Below are 17,365 nucleotides of genomic sequence, written 5' to 3'. Positions count from 1 at the left end.
AAACAAAACAAACTCATTATCTTATAAGGATTACTATCTCAAATCTAATTATAGGCTTATATCCACCAGCACTTCGTGCATAGGATCTGAGGTCAAGGAGCTCCGAAGCTTGTGAATTGCGCGGCATCTTGTAGTGTCCGTGGGGTTGCTCTATTGTGAAGGTGATGATTTGCACCTCCTTAAACAGGAAAACCTTCCCTTTCAGTAAGTTTCGATTCTGCCCTTCGTTGCCCATTCCAAGCCTTCCCCGAACACTAGCACGAGATAACCCGATCTCGATCGCAGGTCGGAAGACGGGTAATTTGCAGCCAGGTCTGGTCCTGCCGCTGCTCTGCCGGCTGCACCGGGCCCTGCCGGCTGCTGTCCCCGCGCGCTGCGCGCCACAGGTGACGGTGGCAGCGGCTGCAGGAGCAGCCCCGGGGCGGCGCGGGCGGGTCTCCGGCATCCAGGGCCCGCCCCTCGGCCTGGCGCGCGGAGGCGGCGCGCACGCGCGGGGGAACATGGCGGCGGCGGAGCCCTCGGTGGCCGCGCTGGCCGGCGGCGGTGTGGGCGCGGGGGCGCCGTCGGGGGGCGGCGGCGTGCCGGTGCTCTTCTGCTTCTCGGTGTTCGCGCGGCCCGCGTCGGTGCCCCACGGCGCCGGCTACGACGTGCTCATCCAGAAGTTCCTGAGCCTCTATGGCGACCAGCTCGACATGCACCGCAAATTCGTGGTGCAGCTCTTCGCCGAGGAGTGGGGTCAGTACGTGGACCTGCCCAAGGGCTTCGCGGTGAGCGAGCGCTGCAAGCTGCGCCTGGTGCCGCTGCAGATCCAGGTGGGTCCCGCCCCCGCTCGCCCGCCCTGCCGGGTCCCCGCGGGCCGCTCACGCCCCCACGTGTGTGGTCCCCAGCGCCCCACGGTTTGGTGCCGCAGCCTCCTCGGTAGCCGTGCAGCCGCCGCTGCTCCCATGTTCACGGGTGATGCAGATCGCGGGGCGTGTTAGCTTCACGGCTGGTTCCGGGAGTTGTGGTAACCAGTTGCAGACATGCAAACTTTGCCGGCGCTCCTCCTCTCCTTTCATTTTGGTGACAGTCGGGGTGCCTCCGTAGGCAGGGAACCGCAGTCGCCTCTTAAATAGCCCTCCTAACGCTAGCCTGTGAGTCCTAGGCTGAAGAAGTTATACCTAAGGGTCAGAGTTTATTAATTTTTATACTGCTAAAAGCCGTGTAATGCAGAGCAGTCTCCTAAGATCCGAGGAATTCTCTGGCGAATGTATGCTTTCCAAAGGAAGGGAGGTCGGTGTGACTTAGGACCTACACCAACCATAGTTTGTTTTTGTTTTTTTTTTCTCTACGTGAAGAATTATTAAGTCCTTTCTCTGGAAGGCGAACTGAAATGTGTGGCCTTTGAGGTTAGAATGAATTTTCATATCCAAGTGCCATTTTGAGAAGGTTATCCCTAATTTTCGTTTATTATCTGTAGTCAGAGACGGGCTGGATGGTGCTGCCCCTTCCCCCACATCTATGGATCCAAAGGGAGGACTTCAGCATGATTAAAGTTCATATGCTCAGAGGACAGAGTTCATGGGCTAACTGCCAGAGCGCTGGAGTGGGTGGAGTGGCCGGTCCTGCTGCCCAGATGGAGAGCGGCATTCTTCAGTGGTTAAGATTCTCCATATTTTATCTCTTTAAGAGTTCTAGATGACAGCTCTCTGCAGCCTTCCAGACGTCCGTTTAGATTACCCATGCCAAACAGTCAATATGCTGGATGCATCTTTGACAAATCCATTATAAGGCCAGAATAAAATACCCAGTGGGTCTGGACCTATATTGAAGATACAGACTTCTTTGTCAACCATTTCCTGTTTTTTCCTGGGAGAGTGAGGGGCTCCCATACTGCTGTACTAAAAAACTAGTCTTTTTGTTGTTGTTGTTGTTTTTTTTTTTTTTTTTCGAGACAGGCTTCCACTATTTAAATTTGTTTTTGTTTTCTGTGTGCTGCAGTAGGGATTTTTAGATTTTGAAAATTTCAGGACATGGATTAAACTCTTAAATGGTCTAAAATTCAGTGTGTGTGTGTGTGTGTGTGTGTGTGTGTGTGTGAGAGAGAGAGAGAGAGAGAGAGAGAGAGAGAGAGAGAGAGAGAGAGAGAGGACAGAGACAGACATTCATGCTGAAAAGACAATGTATAATTCAGGTCACTCTGGCTTTTGAAATATTGTATATATAATTGATTTTTCATAATGATGTTTAAAACAACCATTATAGCAGTAGCACTATTCTTTTTTATCTACTAACAAATAGTATTTTTTCCTCACTAAATAACCCAAGAATTCTTTCCCTTATCATATGTATATGTCTGTTTTGAAGTACATACAAATACTTTGATATTCTCACTTTAGTAATTGTCATACTTTCCTTCAGTTACGTGCTTTTCCCAGCATAATTGTAGCTAATATGAAAGAATATTTTACATTCGATATGACATACACACGTGTGTATTTATGTACATGGATGTATTTTCCGAAAAGATACTTCTTTCATTGCTACTCTGTTTTCTGGAATATTCCTGTATTACTGACGTGGGTGTTTTACGTGCAGAAGAGTTCATTCCACACTGAGGTGACGTCTTTGAGTGCGCATCATGGTGGATGCAAGCCTGGATTCAGTTCTTGTTGGGGTAGTGATGACGTTTATTTCTCTGAAGAGCAGAGCATTGGGAGTTGGGAAGGTTAGCAAGTGGCCCTGGATGGCATGGTTATAATGGCCAAGCTAGCAAAGCATCAGGAAGTCTTCCCTGAATGTCTGGATATCTGCCACAGCGTGGCTCTTTTCTTTTTGCGTTTGGTGAGAATGTGGAGCGGATTGGAAAGCGAGTCAGACTTGATCTTCTGTTTGTTCATTTTTGTTGATGCTGCTCCCTGCTCTTTTCCCATGAACACCTGCCTCTTAAACAGACTCAAGGTGGCCCCTGGGGAGGTGGGAGCGATACGGGTGGTAGGCCCTGTTCCCTTTGACTCAAGGCAGGGACTACTAGTTCCCTGTGCTGTTCTCTGTGTGGGCAATGACCTTGTGCAATAATAGTAGGTTGCTGTGCCACATGCCCCAGGGGTTGGCAGCAATTCTTTGGGAGCCGATCTTGAAGATCTCTATCACCAACACTAGAGTGTGATAACTTTTTAGGGACTCCTTTTTAAAAATACCCTGTCCGTGACTAAATGTCTGCTTGACAGCGCAGGTAGCTGAAGACACAGCTCATGTTTCTTTCATTCGTGGTTTGTGTGTCTGGAGTCTGACGAATTTAGAGACTTTGGAGACGGGATGTTAATGAAAGAATGGTGGAGTAGAAGTTTAGGTCTTTTATGATGACTCACTTTCCAAATCCGCAGGATGCAGACGTGGGATGCTGGAGACGCACACAAAGCCCGACATCATCTCATGGTCTCACACTTTGTCCAGGGCAGAAAGAACCCAAGCAGAAGACGATAGGAAGAAATGGATGCTGTCAGGAAGATACAGGCCAGACAGGAGGGAAGGTTTTGGCAGCTCTTGAGAACAGGAGATACGAGCTGCTCTAGGCGGGTTATTCTGACATGTTCTTAGGGCGGTTGGTTAACTGGGAGAGGACTTGGATCTGGCTTTCATGTTCTAGTAAGATTTTTATTTTGAGGGTGGGGCATAGACGTCTTACTAGAAGAGACAGTCAAGGAAGAAAGGCAGAAATACAAAGAAGAAGGAACAAAATATGGCCTGCTGGTGGCTCCCTGATGGAAGGTAGAGATGCTGATTCTAGGTCCTTCGCTTTAGCTTGTTTGGGTGTCACAAGAAAAACACAGGGATAACCTAACTCTCAGACCAAGTGGGGGAACTGGCAGGGTATATCTGGGGGGGGGCAGTGTGCTTTAGGGGACACTGAGAAGAGGTGCCTAGGTCCTGACTTTAGGGTGTTATCTCCAGCCTATTGGTTTGATGAACAGAGGGAGTTATGGGATATATGATTATCGAGGTACGGGGAGTGGTGCTTGAAAACTTGCGGTATTGCCGAGTAATACCCATTGTATCCCTTTGTTCCTTGTGAGTAAATTAGCTGGCACCTATAAATAAACAGCCTTGGAGAGTGGGAGCTGCATGTGACCTGCATTTGATTGTTTTTTTTTCCTTTTTCTTTCTTCCATTTAGTTAGTCAAGGGGAATCTTAATGTAGATTTAAATGTCAGTGTGCTCTTGACTCGGCCCTGGTTTGGCTTTCATCCCTTTGAGGCATAGTCTCCGGAGATCCCTCCGGTCTCGGCTCTCAGTGGGTAGGCACAGCTGGCCTTCCTTGGGGAGTCAGACAGCTCAGACTTTATGATAAGTTGCAGATGTGATATTATACCAGGGACGTCAGTGCTCAGAGTAGGTACGTATGTTCGAAAAGCTACAGTGGAATATTCCCTTGCCATCGAAACGAAAAGACTCAGAATCTGTTTTGCCAGAAATAAATCATCCGATGATGAGCCTTTTGGTGGTGTCTGGAAATACACTTTATGAATGAGTTTCCTAATTCCGCACACTAAATTAGTGCAGTGATTTTTCTAGAGCGATCTTGATGATAAGTCATCTTTAATCTCATTAGAGAGCTTCCCGTCCCAGCCTGCGCTGACTCAAATGTTTGTTTTGCAGAATCGCACCACAGCCGAAGAAAAATACTGTTTTTCTTAACTGTGTTAAAGATAAGGACATTCTATTGGAAGATGTTAGTGATTTTACCTATAATTATATAACTGAACACAGTGAAACCGAGATTTGGACGTAGATTCTAATGCCCACAGGCCTGGGCTGTGTCTGGAATCCTTGAAGGCTGCCTGTGTGGGGTGGGGAAACCTCTGTCTTAAATGAGGAGATACTGAGTAAGACCCCTTACCGAAGCTGTGCAGTTGGATTGGAAACAGGACTTCAGTGCCTATCCCTCGATCCCCTTCAGACTTTTACTCAAGTAGATCATGTTTACCTTGTGACGGTAATAGGTTACCGATGTGAGAAGGCAAATCACCTGTCTTACCACATTTCCCATCCCTAAACACTGTGGCACAGGGACTGTCATAGGCACTGCTCGCCTGAGGGACTGAAACAACACAGACATTCTCAGATTTCTGGGGGCTAGAGCCCAAGGGTGAGGGCAGGAATGGTTCCTTCTGAGGGGCTGAGAGGAAGAATCTTTTCACGACCTTCTCCACCTGTTTGTGGAAGATCGTGGCTTGCTGATAACATCACTCCAGTCCCTGCTTTCTTGGCCAAGGCAGTTTTGTGGTGTGTCTGTCTGTCCATCTCTCTGTAGAAGCATCTCCTTTGCATACAGACACCAGTCCTTGGCAGTTACTTACATACCTTACTTCAATGGGTGGGGTGACTTTATCTCAAATCAAGTTCTCTGCACAGGGACTCTAGCTCCCTGGAAGGTCATTCTCTCTGGTGCTGGGGTTAGAAATTTCAAGAATGACTTTGCAGGGGGTGGGGAAACACTGTTCAATACCATATCTTACTTCCATTCCAGGAACTGGTATATATCAGTGTGTGTGTGTGTGTGTGTGTGTGTGTGTGTGTGTTGCTGAGTGGCCCGTGACCCTTTTGTAAAATGCATGGTAATATCAGACTGTGACAAGTCTGTAGGTATTTTACTGTTCTCAGTATGAAATCTAAGGTCCATGCCACACTATGGCGGGTCTAAAGGAAGTGAACAATGAGTTTTCCACTTAAATTCTGTCTCTCAAACTCCTGTTTCAGGAAGCTGCTGATTAAAATAATCAAACTTTTATATTTAAATATGTCTATGCATGTATTTGTAGGTGATTTGCTTTTTGAATCCACACTGATTTGCAGGTGCTCCATTTTTGCTTCTGAAGATACTCGGTCAGATTGGCTTTCACCGTGGCAGCACTGGTCATCTTCCAGTTGTAAAACGTATATTTTGGGCCATTAGCAGTACTCTTAGGTACCTGCGATTTAATTAATTTTTTTGAGTCGGATAAGATCTGGGTCAGAGGCTAATGTCTTCCAGCCTCAAGATCAGATCACAGGTGTGCGCTCCATATCTGGATTGTAGTTCATCCACGTAAGGTCATGCTGACAACCAGGAATAACCGTTAAACAGTGGGTGTGCGCACGTAAGTGCAGGCGCCTGTGGAGTTCAGAAGAGGGCAGCATCCTGCATCTTGAGTTACAGGCAGCTGTGAGCTGCCCAGAGCATGCTGGGAACTAAGCCTGGGTCCTATGGAAGAACAGTGAATACTTTTGACCAACCAGTGAGCCAGCTCTCCAGCCCCTGCACACTGGTTTTTAGTAGCCTTTTCTTCTTATCTTTTCTCTGGTTTGTATTTCAGGATGATCTTATCCACAGTCGGGCTCAGGATATAGTTAGAGCCACATGCTTACTGACCTTGTTCCTCCGGGCTATGACACCTTCTTATGATTGTTATGAATGGCCTTGACTGTGTTGGAAAGCACTCGTCAGGTGCTTGGGTGGGGTGTCCTCAGGCTTCATGTGTATAGTGTTTTTCTTAGGGGTAAACTGAGATTGTGGGACCCTGAGGACCCATTCTCCCGTCAAGTACAACAGTGTGTTGTGACATTGTGGCATGCAGGAGGCTCGCCTAGTTCATTGGTTTTTCTCACTCTACCTTGGGCAGGCTTTTGCCAAGGGCAGCCACATTCAAGGGTCCAGGGAAATATCTGTGACTCGCACAATCAGAAAACCCATCTTTACAATCAAACGTGTCACCACTCACTGTAGCATCTTTCTTTGTTTACGGAACAGGGTTCTGTGGGGTGAGGACGGCTTTAGGGCTGCTTTTCCTTCTGACCTCAGACCATACATTCAGATTTCTGACTAGGTAAGGACTTATTCAAATTTAACTTAGTATCTCGACACTGATTTAACAAAATAACTTAATATTTTGACCATTTTTTCTCTTGTGGTCCCTCTAAATAATGTATTATTTGACATATTCTCCCCCTCCTTTTTTTTTTTTTTTTTGACACGCTAAATGAATACTGGAATGACATTTCCTAATTTAGAACAGTGTGTTACTACCTCGCCAGACGCCAGTGGAACTAAGTTTGGCTTGCTTTTCTTGTATTTTGGATCTTTTTTTTTTTCCCCATCTCCCCTGTCAGTTCCTGCCACTGTTAATTTGTCTGCCTCCGGCACTATATTGCTAATTTTTGGTAACTCTCGCTTTCTGTGAATTTAGAATGTGGACTGCCAGCCTCCTACGGGGCCTACCATGTTAGACTATGTAGACTGAGTTGGTATGGGAGAGCTGGGGTGGGGAGCTTGTGTGACCTGTGTGTGTGAATAGTTGGGTGTCTGTGAACTGTGAGCATGTCAGCGCTTGACTGTTAGTAAGCTTATGTACTTGCCAGAGGTTTCCTGGACAAACTTGCTGGCTCTTAGAACGGCAAGTTTGATTAAGTTGTATTACCATAATTTCAAAAAAGAGGCCGCTTTTATAAGTAAATTGTTTTCTAGCATATACCTTAATCACAGAGGCACTGTGATACTTCTTGTTCAGATTTATGAAGGAGAGAGATGCTGAGCACAGTGAACTAAGATTCAATGTTTACTGGGATTTAAAACCGCGTAAGTCATTTGTAGTGATTGCTTTTAAAAACAATATCCTGAATACACTACAGTTGGTCTTCCTGGCTTCTGTGTGTAGGTCATGTTCCTGCTTTGGAAATGGCTAAACTATGGGATTAGGCAGGCACCCAGGCTCAGCTGATTAAGGTGCCATCACCAAGCTTGATGACCTGAGGTCTAACCCCAGATGCCATGATGCAGGAGGAGAGAAGAGTCTCTGGAGTTGCTGTCTGGCTTCCCAGTGTAAATCCTAGAGCTTGCATGTACACACACACACACACACACACACGATAAATATACATAAACAAACAAACAAACAGGTAAAAGGTATAATTTGAAAAGAGTGAGGAAACAGCCAAAGCACGTGAGCACTTATTTTACTAATAATGCTTTATTGGTAAAGTTGGAGTCTCTCCATAGTGTTGACTGACAGGTGGTTCTCCATCGCCCATGGTGGTTGAGTGTGCACGCTGTAGCCTCGGCTGCAGTGGGAGATGAAAATCCTAGAGTCTGCAGCCAGAGCACAGACAGAAGCCATCAGAGGAGTTAGCATGGCCTCAGCACTGGCCATAAGACATTTGCTTCCGAGGCCCCCATAATCCACGGAGGACTTGTCTCCTCTTGAGTCTGCCGTGTGCAGGGATGGTAAGGCCAGGTCTGGAGCTGAGCTGCTGCCGAGGCTACAGCCATGCAATTGGTACATAGGCTTCTCCCGGAAATTATTAATAATTGATATCTATGGGTAATTTAGTGTGATTAGAGGGGTTTTAGTGGGTGACTAAGAGGAGTAATGACCTCTGTTCTGCCCCAAACACTTTCTTTGTCTCGCAAGGCGGAAAGTGAAGCACCTTGGGCTTCCAGTTCTCTAGCGAAGCTGAATTCCTGTGTTCAGTGTGAGTCTTACAGTTAATGGCTCCTCAAGGGCCCTGACTGTTGGAGTGGGTTCCCTGCAGCAGATCTGAATCTTGGAAATTTGATTCCCGGTTTCCTTCCTAATTCATTAATTTTCCCACTCGTGATAATGTGTAAGAATTCACCCTTTGGTTCCTGGGCAGTTTCCATGTGTCGTTTACTACCCTCCAGAAGTCACCCTTGCAAGTGGCTTCTTCTTATTTTTTCTTGAGACCAGTGGTTTTGTATTTGCTATGAATTAGTTTGTTTTCTGTTTGTTTTTAGTTTTGTGCCTTATGGTCTCTGCTACAGATTGTTTTTTAAATTGCTATTTTCTTTGCATGAAATAATTTAAAATATAATTTCCTGTAATACTACTACCAGATTTTTTATTATTGTAAATATTGAAGCTATATTCACAGTAACATTCAACAAATGCTTTTAAATACACTCAAAAATAAAGAGTATAAGAAAAAATATTCAAATTATATGTAACGTGTAACTACCTGCTAATTTTTGGATATTTTCTTTTATATTTTTATGTCACTGAATGCTATTCAAGTGTGCTATTGTAAAAATTAACATTAGATGTTAACTTCTCCTTAGATGAAAGGAATTCTTGAAACATGAAATGAATTTTAATTGACTAAAATTTTTTTCTCTGAATATATTAACATTCTTTAAACATTTAGATATTGTTAGTCTTTGCTTTATTTCTCCCTTCTCTACCAAGTGCAGTTTGAAGAATGTCTTTGGTTTTGTTTGTTTGTTTGTTTGTTTGTTTGTTTTTTGAGACAGGGTTTCTCTGTGTAGCCTTGGAGCCTGTCCTGGAACTAGCTCTGTAGACTAGGCTGAGCTTGAACTCACAGAGATCTGCTTGACTCTGCGCCCAAGTGCTGGGATTTAAAGGCCTGCACCGCCACCACCCGGCTTGGAAACTTTCTTGTGGTATTGGTTATGTTACGTTTGGTTTCTGAGAGAGACCATAGGAACATTTTCTTCTCGCATTGACCTCCCCTGGCCTTAAATGTCATTGTAATACAAACCCCAGATCATCCTTGTCTTCTTTCCTCAGCTTACGACCCTGGGAAACCTCACGCCTCCCAGCACTGTGTTTTTCTGCTGTGACATGCAGGAAAGATTCCGACCAGCCATCAAGTACTTTGGAGACATTATTAGTGTGGGACAGAGACTGGTATGTTTATCTGTCTGTCTGTTCCAATCTGCTGAGGCACAATATGCATTCATATTGCTACTCAACACATTTTTTTTTACAATTTTGTTTGGTACGTTTCTTTCAGTTACAAGGAGCTCGGATATTAGGAATTCCCGTTATCATAACAGAACAGTACCCCAAAGGTCTTGGCAGCACAGTGCAAGAAATCGACTTAACAGGTGTCAAACTGGTTCTTCCGAAGACCAAGTTTTCTATGGTGTTACCGGAAGTGGAAGCGGCCTTAGCCGAGATTCCTGGCGTCCGCAGTGTTGTACTGTTTGGAGTAGAAGTAAGTATCCTCTTGGGTTTAGGGATGTGAGGTCTTGTTTACAGCTAGTAGGTAAGTGGCCCTGAGGGGAAGTGGCCACCACTGGCTACATGTCCTCCACCCTCATGTTGCTGATTTGAATGCCTTGTGGCTGTTACCACCTTGAACTTTCACAACCCTGTGAACTGTGTACCCTTGGTCTGCCAGGATCACAGAGAAACTAAAGTATATCCATGTCAGTGCCTTGCCCATGGTCAGCCAGCCAGTGAGGAGGCCGCATTTGAGTCTAGGCCAGTGATCCTCAGCTGTCCTGAGAACCACCTGCTTTTTCTCTAAAGGCATTAATTATTTTATTCGTGTGTTAGTGGGCTTCACTGGGGGCACCTTTTGTGCTGTGCCCCACCTCATCCCATTCCCAAGGTTATATAATTCACCATCCTGCAAGTAGGTTTGTATTCCTGCTCTTTTGAAGAAAAAAAAAAGAACATACTCATGAATTCCTAGTGCCAATTTCAGTTGATTTATTACATTTTATTTATTTTTTGAGATAGGACCTTGCTAAGTAACATAGAACTCATAATGTAACCTAGGCTGGCATTGAACTGATAGCAATCCTCCTGCGTGCAGAAATTGCAGGACTGTGCCTCCATACTCAGCTTATTTCTAACTTTTTTTTTTTTTTTTTTTTTTTTTTTTTTTTTNTTTTTTTTTTTTTTTTTCCGAGACAGGGTTTCTCTGTAGCTTTGGAGCCTGTCCTGGAACTAGCTCTGTAGACCAGGCTGGTCTCGAACTCACAGAGATCCGCCTGCCTCTGCCTCCCGAGTGCTGGGGTTAAAGGCATGCGCCACCAACGCCCAGCTATTTCTAACTTTTAAACAACTGAAATTTTAAAATTTATGAACAAAATTATTATTAACTCAGTGCGATAAAATAGCACACACAAATGGTTATATTTTGATAATAAGGTTTTATCATAATAGATTTTCAAAGCAGAAAACAATGTAATCTTAAGTTTGATGCCCATTAAGTATTTTCTGATATTTTCAGTTCAGCGGTAAAATTAGAGAGGCAGCGTGTGTGTGAACATGTGGTACAAATGCAGTGGCCTTTGCACGGTTTTTTGTTCATCATACTTAGCTCTCATGCTCAGGTGAAATACTTTCTGAGCAGCTGAGCGCTTTAGGACTATTTACATGAGGTAGTAGCCGGTCGTTCCCTGGAACTTTCTAGTCATGTGAGGACAGTCGGCACTGGGCGTGGTGGCAGTACTGAAAACAACTCCCTGGTTATGTAACGCAGTTACCGTTAGAGGAAGATTTTGCTTTGTGTCCTCTGCTGAGGCAAGGCTACAAGTCAATGCCTGCGAAGACAGGGTCTGTACAGTAATGGGAATAGATACTGAGTAAATCCTTATTTTCACATGAATAAACCAACACTAGGTAATGCTGATTTATGCTCAAAACTACCTGGCTAACTGGAGCCTAAACTGAATGGGGAAAGCCATTTGATTCTCAGTCCTTTCTGTTCTGCCCTAATGTATATTTACGGAATGTTCTTATGGGTTTCCCCTGTCTTTACTTCTTCTGTATGACTCAGTTTCCCCAATACTTTCCCAGTCCTGCAGCTCATCCTCTTATTTACTTGATATGAGTGTAGACATAAATGCAAATGCCAGTGGCCCCTTGGCCCTGCAGTGGAGTGACAATAGTGAGCTTTCTCAAGGCCACTCCTAGGGCTTAGCTGCAAGTCATTAGAAAATGCAGGGAATTCTGAGAGTCTGTTCAGTGTGACCTTGAGAAACATTGATAAAGCCAGCTCCTGGTCTGGAGAAATGCTGTTGTGTGTGTGTTAGAGATTGCCTAGCTCAAGAGAGTGAAACAGTGCTGTTAAATATTACAGTGACCTCTTGCATCCTTTTTGAACTCATATAAAGCACCAACAGTTTCCTGCATTCTTACCTGTGATACTTTGCTTCCCTGCTAGACGCACGTGTGTATCCAGCAAACTGCCCTGGAGCTGGTCGGCCGAGGCATTGAGGTTCACATCGTTGCCGATGCCACCTCCTCAAGAAGCATGATGGACAGGATGTTTGCTCTTGAGGTACTTGCTCTACTTAAAAATAAGTTCTTCGTCGAGTTTTCTGAATAATTACAAGACTTGGATATTTAGCAGTCCCTAATATTTTGCCTTTTAAACCATAGCTTGGTCTCAGCATATCAAGGCCATTGCTTTTCAGAGAAGCAACTGTGCACTAACTGGCCTTTCAGTTACAGTCTTACAGTTTTTCCTTGGGATTAGATTTCTAGAGATGCTAAAAATTCCTTGATAGTTTTATGGTCATTTTACTGTAGTGTTCAACAGGAGCTACTTGAGATGTCTCAAGTAGCCGGGACTGAATTTTATAGAATCGCAATCGGTTCAGGCAGGTTAACTCAAGCAACATCTAGCCCCAGACTCTGGCAGAAGGGATCTAAGTCTGAGTAGCCTTTTCTAAGTGAGTGCCTCCTGGCTGGCACTGGTTCAGCCGTTCTTTATCAGTGTTGCCTAATAACCATCTGAACTAAGCCCCTTCTGTTGAGGCTAGCACTTAATCCTGGGGAGGGTTTCACTCCAGAAGGTGTGTATGTCTCCCTCTCATACTTATCATATCTAATTCACCAATAAGTTTGAATGTATATATGGATCTAATTTCTGAATTGTTAAACACTTACTTTATTTTATTAAGAATGATCAGTGCAGGGCTAGCAAGATGACTCAGAAGGTAAAAGAGCTTGGTGAAGAAACCTAGTGACCTGAGTTTAATTCCCGAATCCCACAGTGAAAGGGGAGAAATTAATCTTGAATGTTACCCACTGACCTCTCCATGCACACCGAACAATGTGTGGACGTGTTCGCACACACACACACACACACACACACACACACACACACACACAAACTCAAAGCAATTTTAAATAAATGCCGAAGGGTTTGTTGTTGTCATGAGATCACACAGTACTCTGGGTACAAACTGACTTATGCATTGTTCTCTGTTGGAACTGCGTCAGCTCTGTAGCCCAGAGTGCCATCAAGCATTCAAAAGGAATGGACAGAAGAGGAAAGGCCACGGGCAACAGGCCATAGGTAGCAGCCTGGTCGGCCTCCCTTCTTGGTTTTCCTCTAGAGAGTAGAATCCCTGTTGTTATTATGGATAGAAGTTTGCTGTTTGTTTATTTATTGCAGTATTTATACTTATTTGAGCATTTCATGCGATGTTTTTTGAGCATATTCAATTCTCTCCAGCGTCCTCCAACTTGCCGCTCTTTCCATTTTCGAATCTCTTCCCATCCAAGTTTGAGATTACTTTTTTTTGTTAAGTCCTTTGCCTGTCAAGTTCAGTTTGTGTGGCTCAGCTAGCTGGTCTTGTGTTGGAGTTCAGCCCTGCAGTGTGATCTCAAACTCACCTTTCTCATGGTAACTATCCAATGCCAGTGGCTCCTCAGCTAGTTGTGGAATTGTGTGTCCACCTTCCCCTCTCTACGCTGGGATTTTATCTGTCTGGGGCTTACGCAGTTCTCTTGTGTGGTATTAAAATCACTGTGAGTTCACTTGTGTGTTTCCCTGTGTTCCTAGAAAATACTACGTCCTTGATGCTGTCCACCACTTCCCACTCTTCCAGCCTATCCATCCTTTCTCCTCGGAGACCCCAGAGCCTTGGGGTGAGGAGCCTGAAACCATTGTCTGATAGGTAGAAGCTTAGTTTGTTAAGCTGTCCCCATGCAGATTGGAAATACTGTTTTTTTCTGGCTTTTAGTAAGTGGTGCTTCTTCTCCTGGCAGCAAAGATCAGTAAGCTCTCCTTCAGGCGTGAGTTCATTAGGACCCACTTTTCAGGCTTTCTTATTAAGCTGAGATTTTACAGCTGCAGTCAAGCGGACCATCTCTCAGCCAGCAGCTGTCTTCAGCTACCTGCACTGGGGAAATGTATTGTCATGGTAATGCTCAGACTTAGAAGTATTTCAAAGCCGTGCAAACTAAACAAAGCCTTGTTTGCTGTGAAGATATTTCTAGGACGTTCCTCCTATATTCATATGAATTTTATTTATGTCTTTATTCTTCTCTCATACATTACATTCCAACCAGTGTTTCTCCACCCTCCATCCCTCCCAAGCCCTCCTCCCTCTCCCCCAGACCCACTGCTCTTTCCATTTCCTTTCAGAAAAGAGCTGGCTTCCCAGGGATATCAGCTGAATGCAGCCTGATGAGCAAGACTAGGCACACACCCTCATATCGAGGCTGGATGAGACAACCCAGCAGGAAGAAAAGGGACCCACAGAAGGCAAAAGAATCAGAGACACTCCCACTCCCACTGTTAGGAGCCCAACAAAAGCCCCAAGCTAAACGACCACAGCATGTAGGCAGAGGGCCTAGTGCAGACCCAGGCAGGCTCTGGTTGCCACTTCAGTCTCTGTCATGAGCCCTGCTCTGTTGATTCTGTGACCCTGAGACGTCTACAAAAAGGGACAGAAAAAGCCTGCAGTGAAGTCAGGTGATGTGTGCAGTGCCTGCAGTGAGGTCAGGTGACCTGCAGGTGAGGTGAGGTCAGGTGATGTGTGCAGTGCCTGCAGGTGAGGTCAGGTGATGTGTGCAGTGCCTGCAGTTAGGTCAGGTGACCTGCAGGTAAGGTGAGGTCAGGTGATGTGTGCAGTGCCTGACAGTTTGTCAGCTGCTCCCCTTCATTGTATCTTACTATAGAAGACACACAGTTTGTCTCTCCAGTTTTGGGGGAAATGCTTTTTTATTCTGTGAACTGAAAGTTAACAGCAACATGGCCAGCGCCTCTTCTTCTTCATTCCCTCAGAGCAGAACTACTGCAGACAATCCTTATTCATATCGCCTGTTACATTCATTTCCCTTGCAAGATGAATAATTAGTAAGCATAAGGCCTGTGGCCTGGACTTTATTTACTGAGTGTTTCCTTGTGTGTACTCGTCATCTGTTGGGGAGAGTCACCTTGGAGTAAATAATGTTCATAATCGCATGATAGATTTCTGTACCACCATACACTTACCTGATTTTGTCAGATCACAGGAGAACTGCAGAATGTCTGCTTAGGCTCCTCCCAGGTTGGGGATGCCAAGCTCTGTGCACACACCCAGGATCCTGTTCTAAAAACTTTGCATTTTCTGTACCACACCTTCCTTCTCATCTGGGTCCTTTGCTTAGTTACCCTCAGTCTGTAAGGAGCACTGTACACCTCAGTGTGACCAGCTTCGTGCACCACCAAAGATGGGTAGGGTAGACGGTCAAGACTATGGTCCATACAGCACTAGAAAAGGCCATGCCCTCTTCTAAGGTTCCCGCAGCAGATGCTTCTTGTGATAGCCATTTGCCCTTTACCCCCTAGTGTCTGACTGCTGATTACTACAAAGAATGGTCCTCTGCCATGGGATTATCCCCACCCCTTCCTACCCCCTTCTTCGCCTCCTTGAGTTCCTCTGGTTCTGCTGGAGAAGCCTGGCAAAGTCTTCCTGTCAGGAACAGTTCTGGTGGGCAACTTTACATAGTTACTGATTTTATAACCTTCTTTAATCATTCTAAAAAGTTCATATCACAGAAGAGGTGGTGATTCCATTATTCCCTGGGGCAGATTCTCAAATCTCTCTCATGGCCCTTCACTTTTGCCAATCATTCCAAAACTAGAGAATTCTTAATTATATCAAGTCCTTAGGTATTGTTTTCTGCAGTCAGAAAAGAAGAATTTAATAACCTTTATTTTATTAATGCAATTAAACCTCTATTTTACATAGTTGGATAGCAAAGTAGTAATAAAATAGTCTGAATAGCTATAATTATACCCATAGTAGAGATTATTTTTTATATAAATAGGTACCAAATGACAGCCATGCCAGGTGAAAGTAGTAACATGCCCCATGGCTCCTGTTTTGATTACACTGCACGGGGTAAATGCAGATGAGTTCCCTCTTTTGTTCTTGGTGTTATTAATGAGAAAACAAAAAGACAAAAACAAAACCCCAAACCACAAGAAATTATCAAAGCTTGAAGCCAAAAGGTGTCCGCATTTGAGAGAGTGAACAGAAGTGAAGTGTTCGAGCCCTGAGAAGTGTGCACATCTGGAATGCTGGATCCTAACTCGGTTTCTGTTGCTATGATAAACACCATGACTAAAGCAAAATGGGGAGGAAGGGGTTGATTCCATCTTAACCCCAATAACACAGTTGTCACTAGCAAGAACTCAAGTCGTAGCCCAGAGGCAGGAACTGGAGCAGAGGCCAGTGAGGAACATTGTTTACTGGCTTACATAGCTTGAGTATCACGTTGACAGAAATTGCTGGCACAGGTGGGGCTCTGACTTCTACCAGTGTCCTCTCTCTGCTCATGTTTACGTCATCAGCCTGGTAATCTAGTACCTACAGATCTTGACGCTGGCTCCCTGCCGCCCTTTACTGATGTCTAACCCATTACTAATACGAAGAAGATGGGTTCATGATACATCTGGTTTTGAAGCTTTTCTCCATCGCTGAATTTATTGCTATGGCAGAGAACCTTTGTTATAGATGACGACCCTAGTTATTGTCCAGGGGTGCTGCTGTTTTTAAATCACCTCCATTTTCTAGCTCACATCTTGTTTCTGTTTTCTAGCGTCTTGCTCGAACTGGCATCATCGTGACCACCAGTGAGGCCGTTCTGCTACAGCTGGTGGCTGACAAAGACCACCCGAAATTCAAGGAAATTCAGAACCTAATTAAGGCGAGTGCCCCTGAGTCTGGTCTGCTCTCCAAAGTATAGGATAGTCGAAGATCGGGATCCCCGACAGGACGGCAAGCCAGACGAGCGCTTGTCTCTGCTAAAACTAAAATGTTAAGTCAACAGCAACTCCTCCTTTGCAGCTCTTAGTAACACTTAACTGGCTAGACCTTTGGGTACAAGCATTTAGTTCCGATGTCAAGGCTTCAGGTGCTGCTTTTCTTCTTTGTTTCTTAATGGGCTTTTTATTTATTATTCAAATTACAATGGAGGTGCCTGTTTTGTCTACCCCATATACTCTGACCATATCTTTCCAAAGTGCTCCCTCTGGTGAAGTTTTCTTAAATTGTGTACTTTACAGAAATAAAACACATCTGTCGTAATGACCTGACTTTTCTATAGTTGTGAAACATCTCTTGTAATGTCGGTGTAGACGCGGTGTTTTCACTTCCCAGGCTGCCTGGCGACCGATTCCTGGATGAGGCCTGACCAATGGGACAATGGATTGTCACCTACATCTCTGACAGTGTAGAGTTGCTGACTGAGTGAGGTGCATTGGTTTAACCAGAGCAAATTATCTTCACAGTTGGGTGTCCATCTCGACTGCGCTGTTCTTCTTATTCCCGTTACCATCTCTGTGGACTTCCTTC

At 44.9% G+C, this 17,365-nt stretch overlaps 1 protein-coding gene across 1 annotated transcript; it reads left to right on the top strand.

The window, feature by feature from the left end:
- The first annotated feature begins 469 nt into the window (after window positions 1-469).
- On the top strand, window positions 470-17,106 carry Isoc1 (isochorismatase domain containing 1). Its single transcript, XM_050120889.1, has 5 exons — window positions 470-812; window positions 9,561-9,680; window positions 9,787-9,990; window positions 11,953-12,069; window positions 16,611-17,106. Exons 1-5 carry the CDS (start codon window positions 501-503, stop codon window positions 16,755-16,757), a joined length of 900 nt encoding a protein of 299 aa, XP_049976846.1. The 5' UTR covers window positions 470-500; the 3' UTR covers window positions 16,758-17,106.
- The last annotated feature ends 259 nt before the right edge of the window (window positions 17,107-17,365 follow it).

This window comes from Alexandromys fortis, unplaced genomic scaffold (genome assembly GCF_014885135.2).
Source record: "Alexandromys fortis isolate MF-2015 unplaced genomic scaffold, M_Fortis_MF-2015_v1.1 scaffold_181, whole genome shotgun sequence".
Taxonomy (NCBI): domain Eukaryota; kingdom Metazoa; phylum Chordata; class Mammalia; order Rodentia; family Cricetidae; genus Alexandromys; species Alexandromys fortis.
This window is presented reverse-complemented; position numbering and strand designations above follow the sequence as displayed.

What these genes read in the sequence shown, in the direction of transcription:
- Isoc1 (XM_050120889.1), top strand. Translation starts at nt 501, where the DNA reads ATGGCGGCGGCGGAGCCCTCGGTGGCCGCGCTGGCCGGCGGCGGTGTG. An exon ending in TGGTGCCGCTGCAGATCCAG is followed by an intron (nt 813 to 9,560) that starts GTGGGTCCCGCC and finishes TTCTTTCCTCAG; the next exon opens with CTTACGACCCTGGGAAACCT. An exon ending in TTGTACTGTTTGGAGTAGAA is followed by an intron (nt 9,991 to 11,952) that starts GTAAGTATCCTC and finishes CTTCCCTGCTAG; the next exon opens with ACGCACGTGTGTATCCAGCA.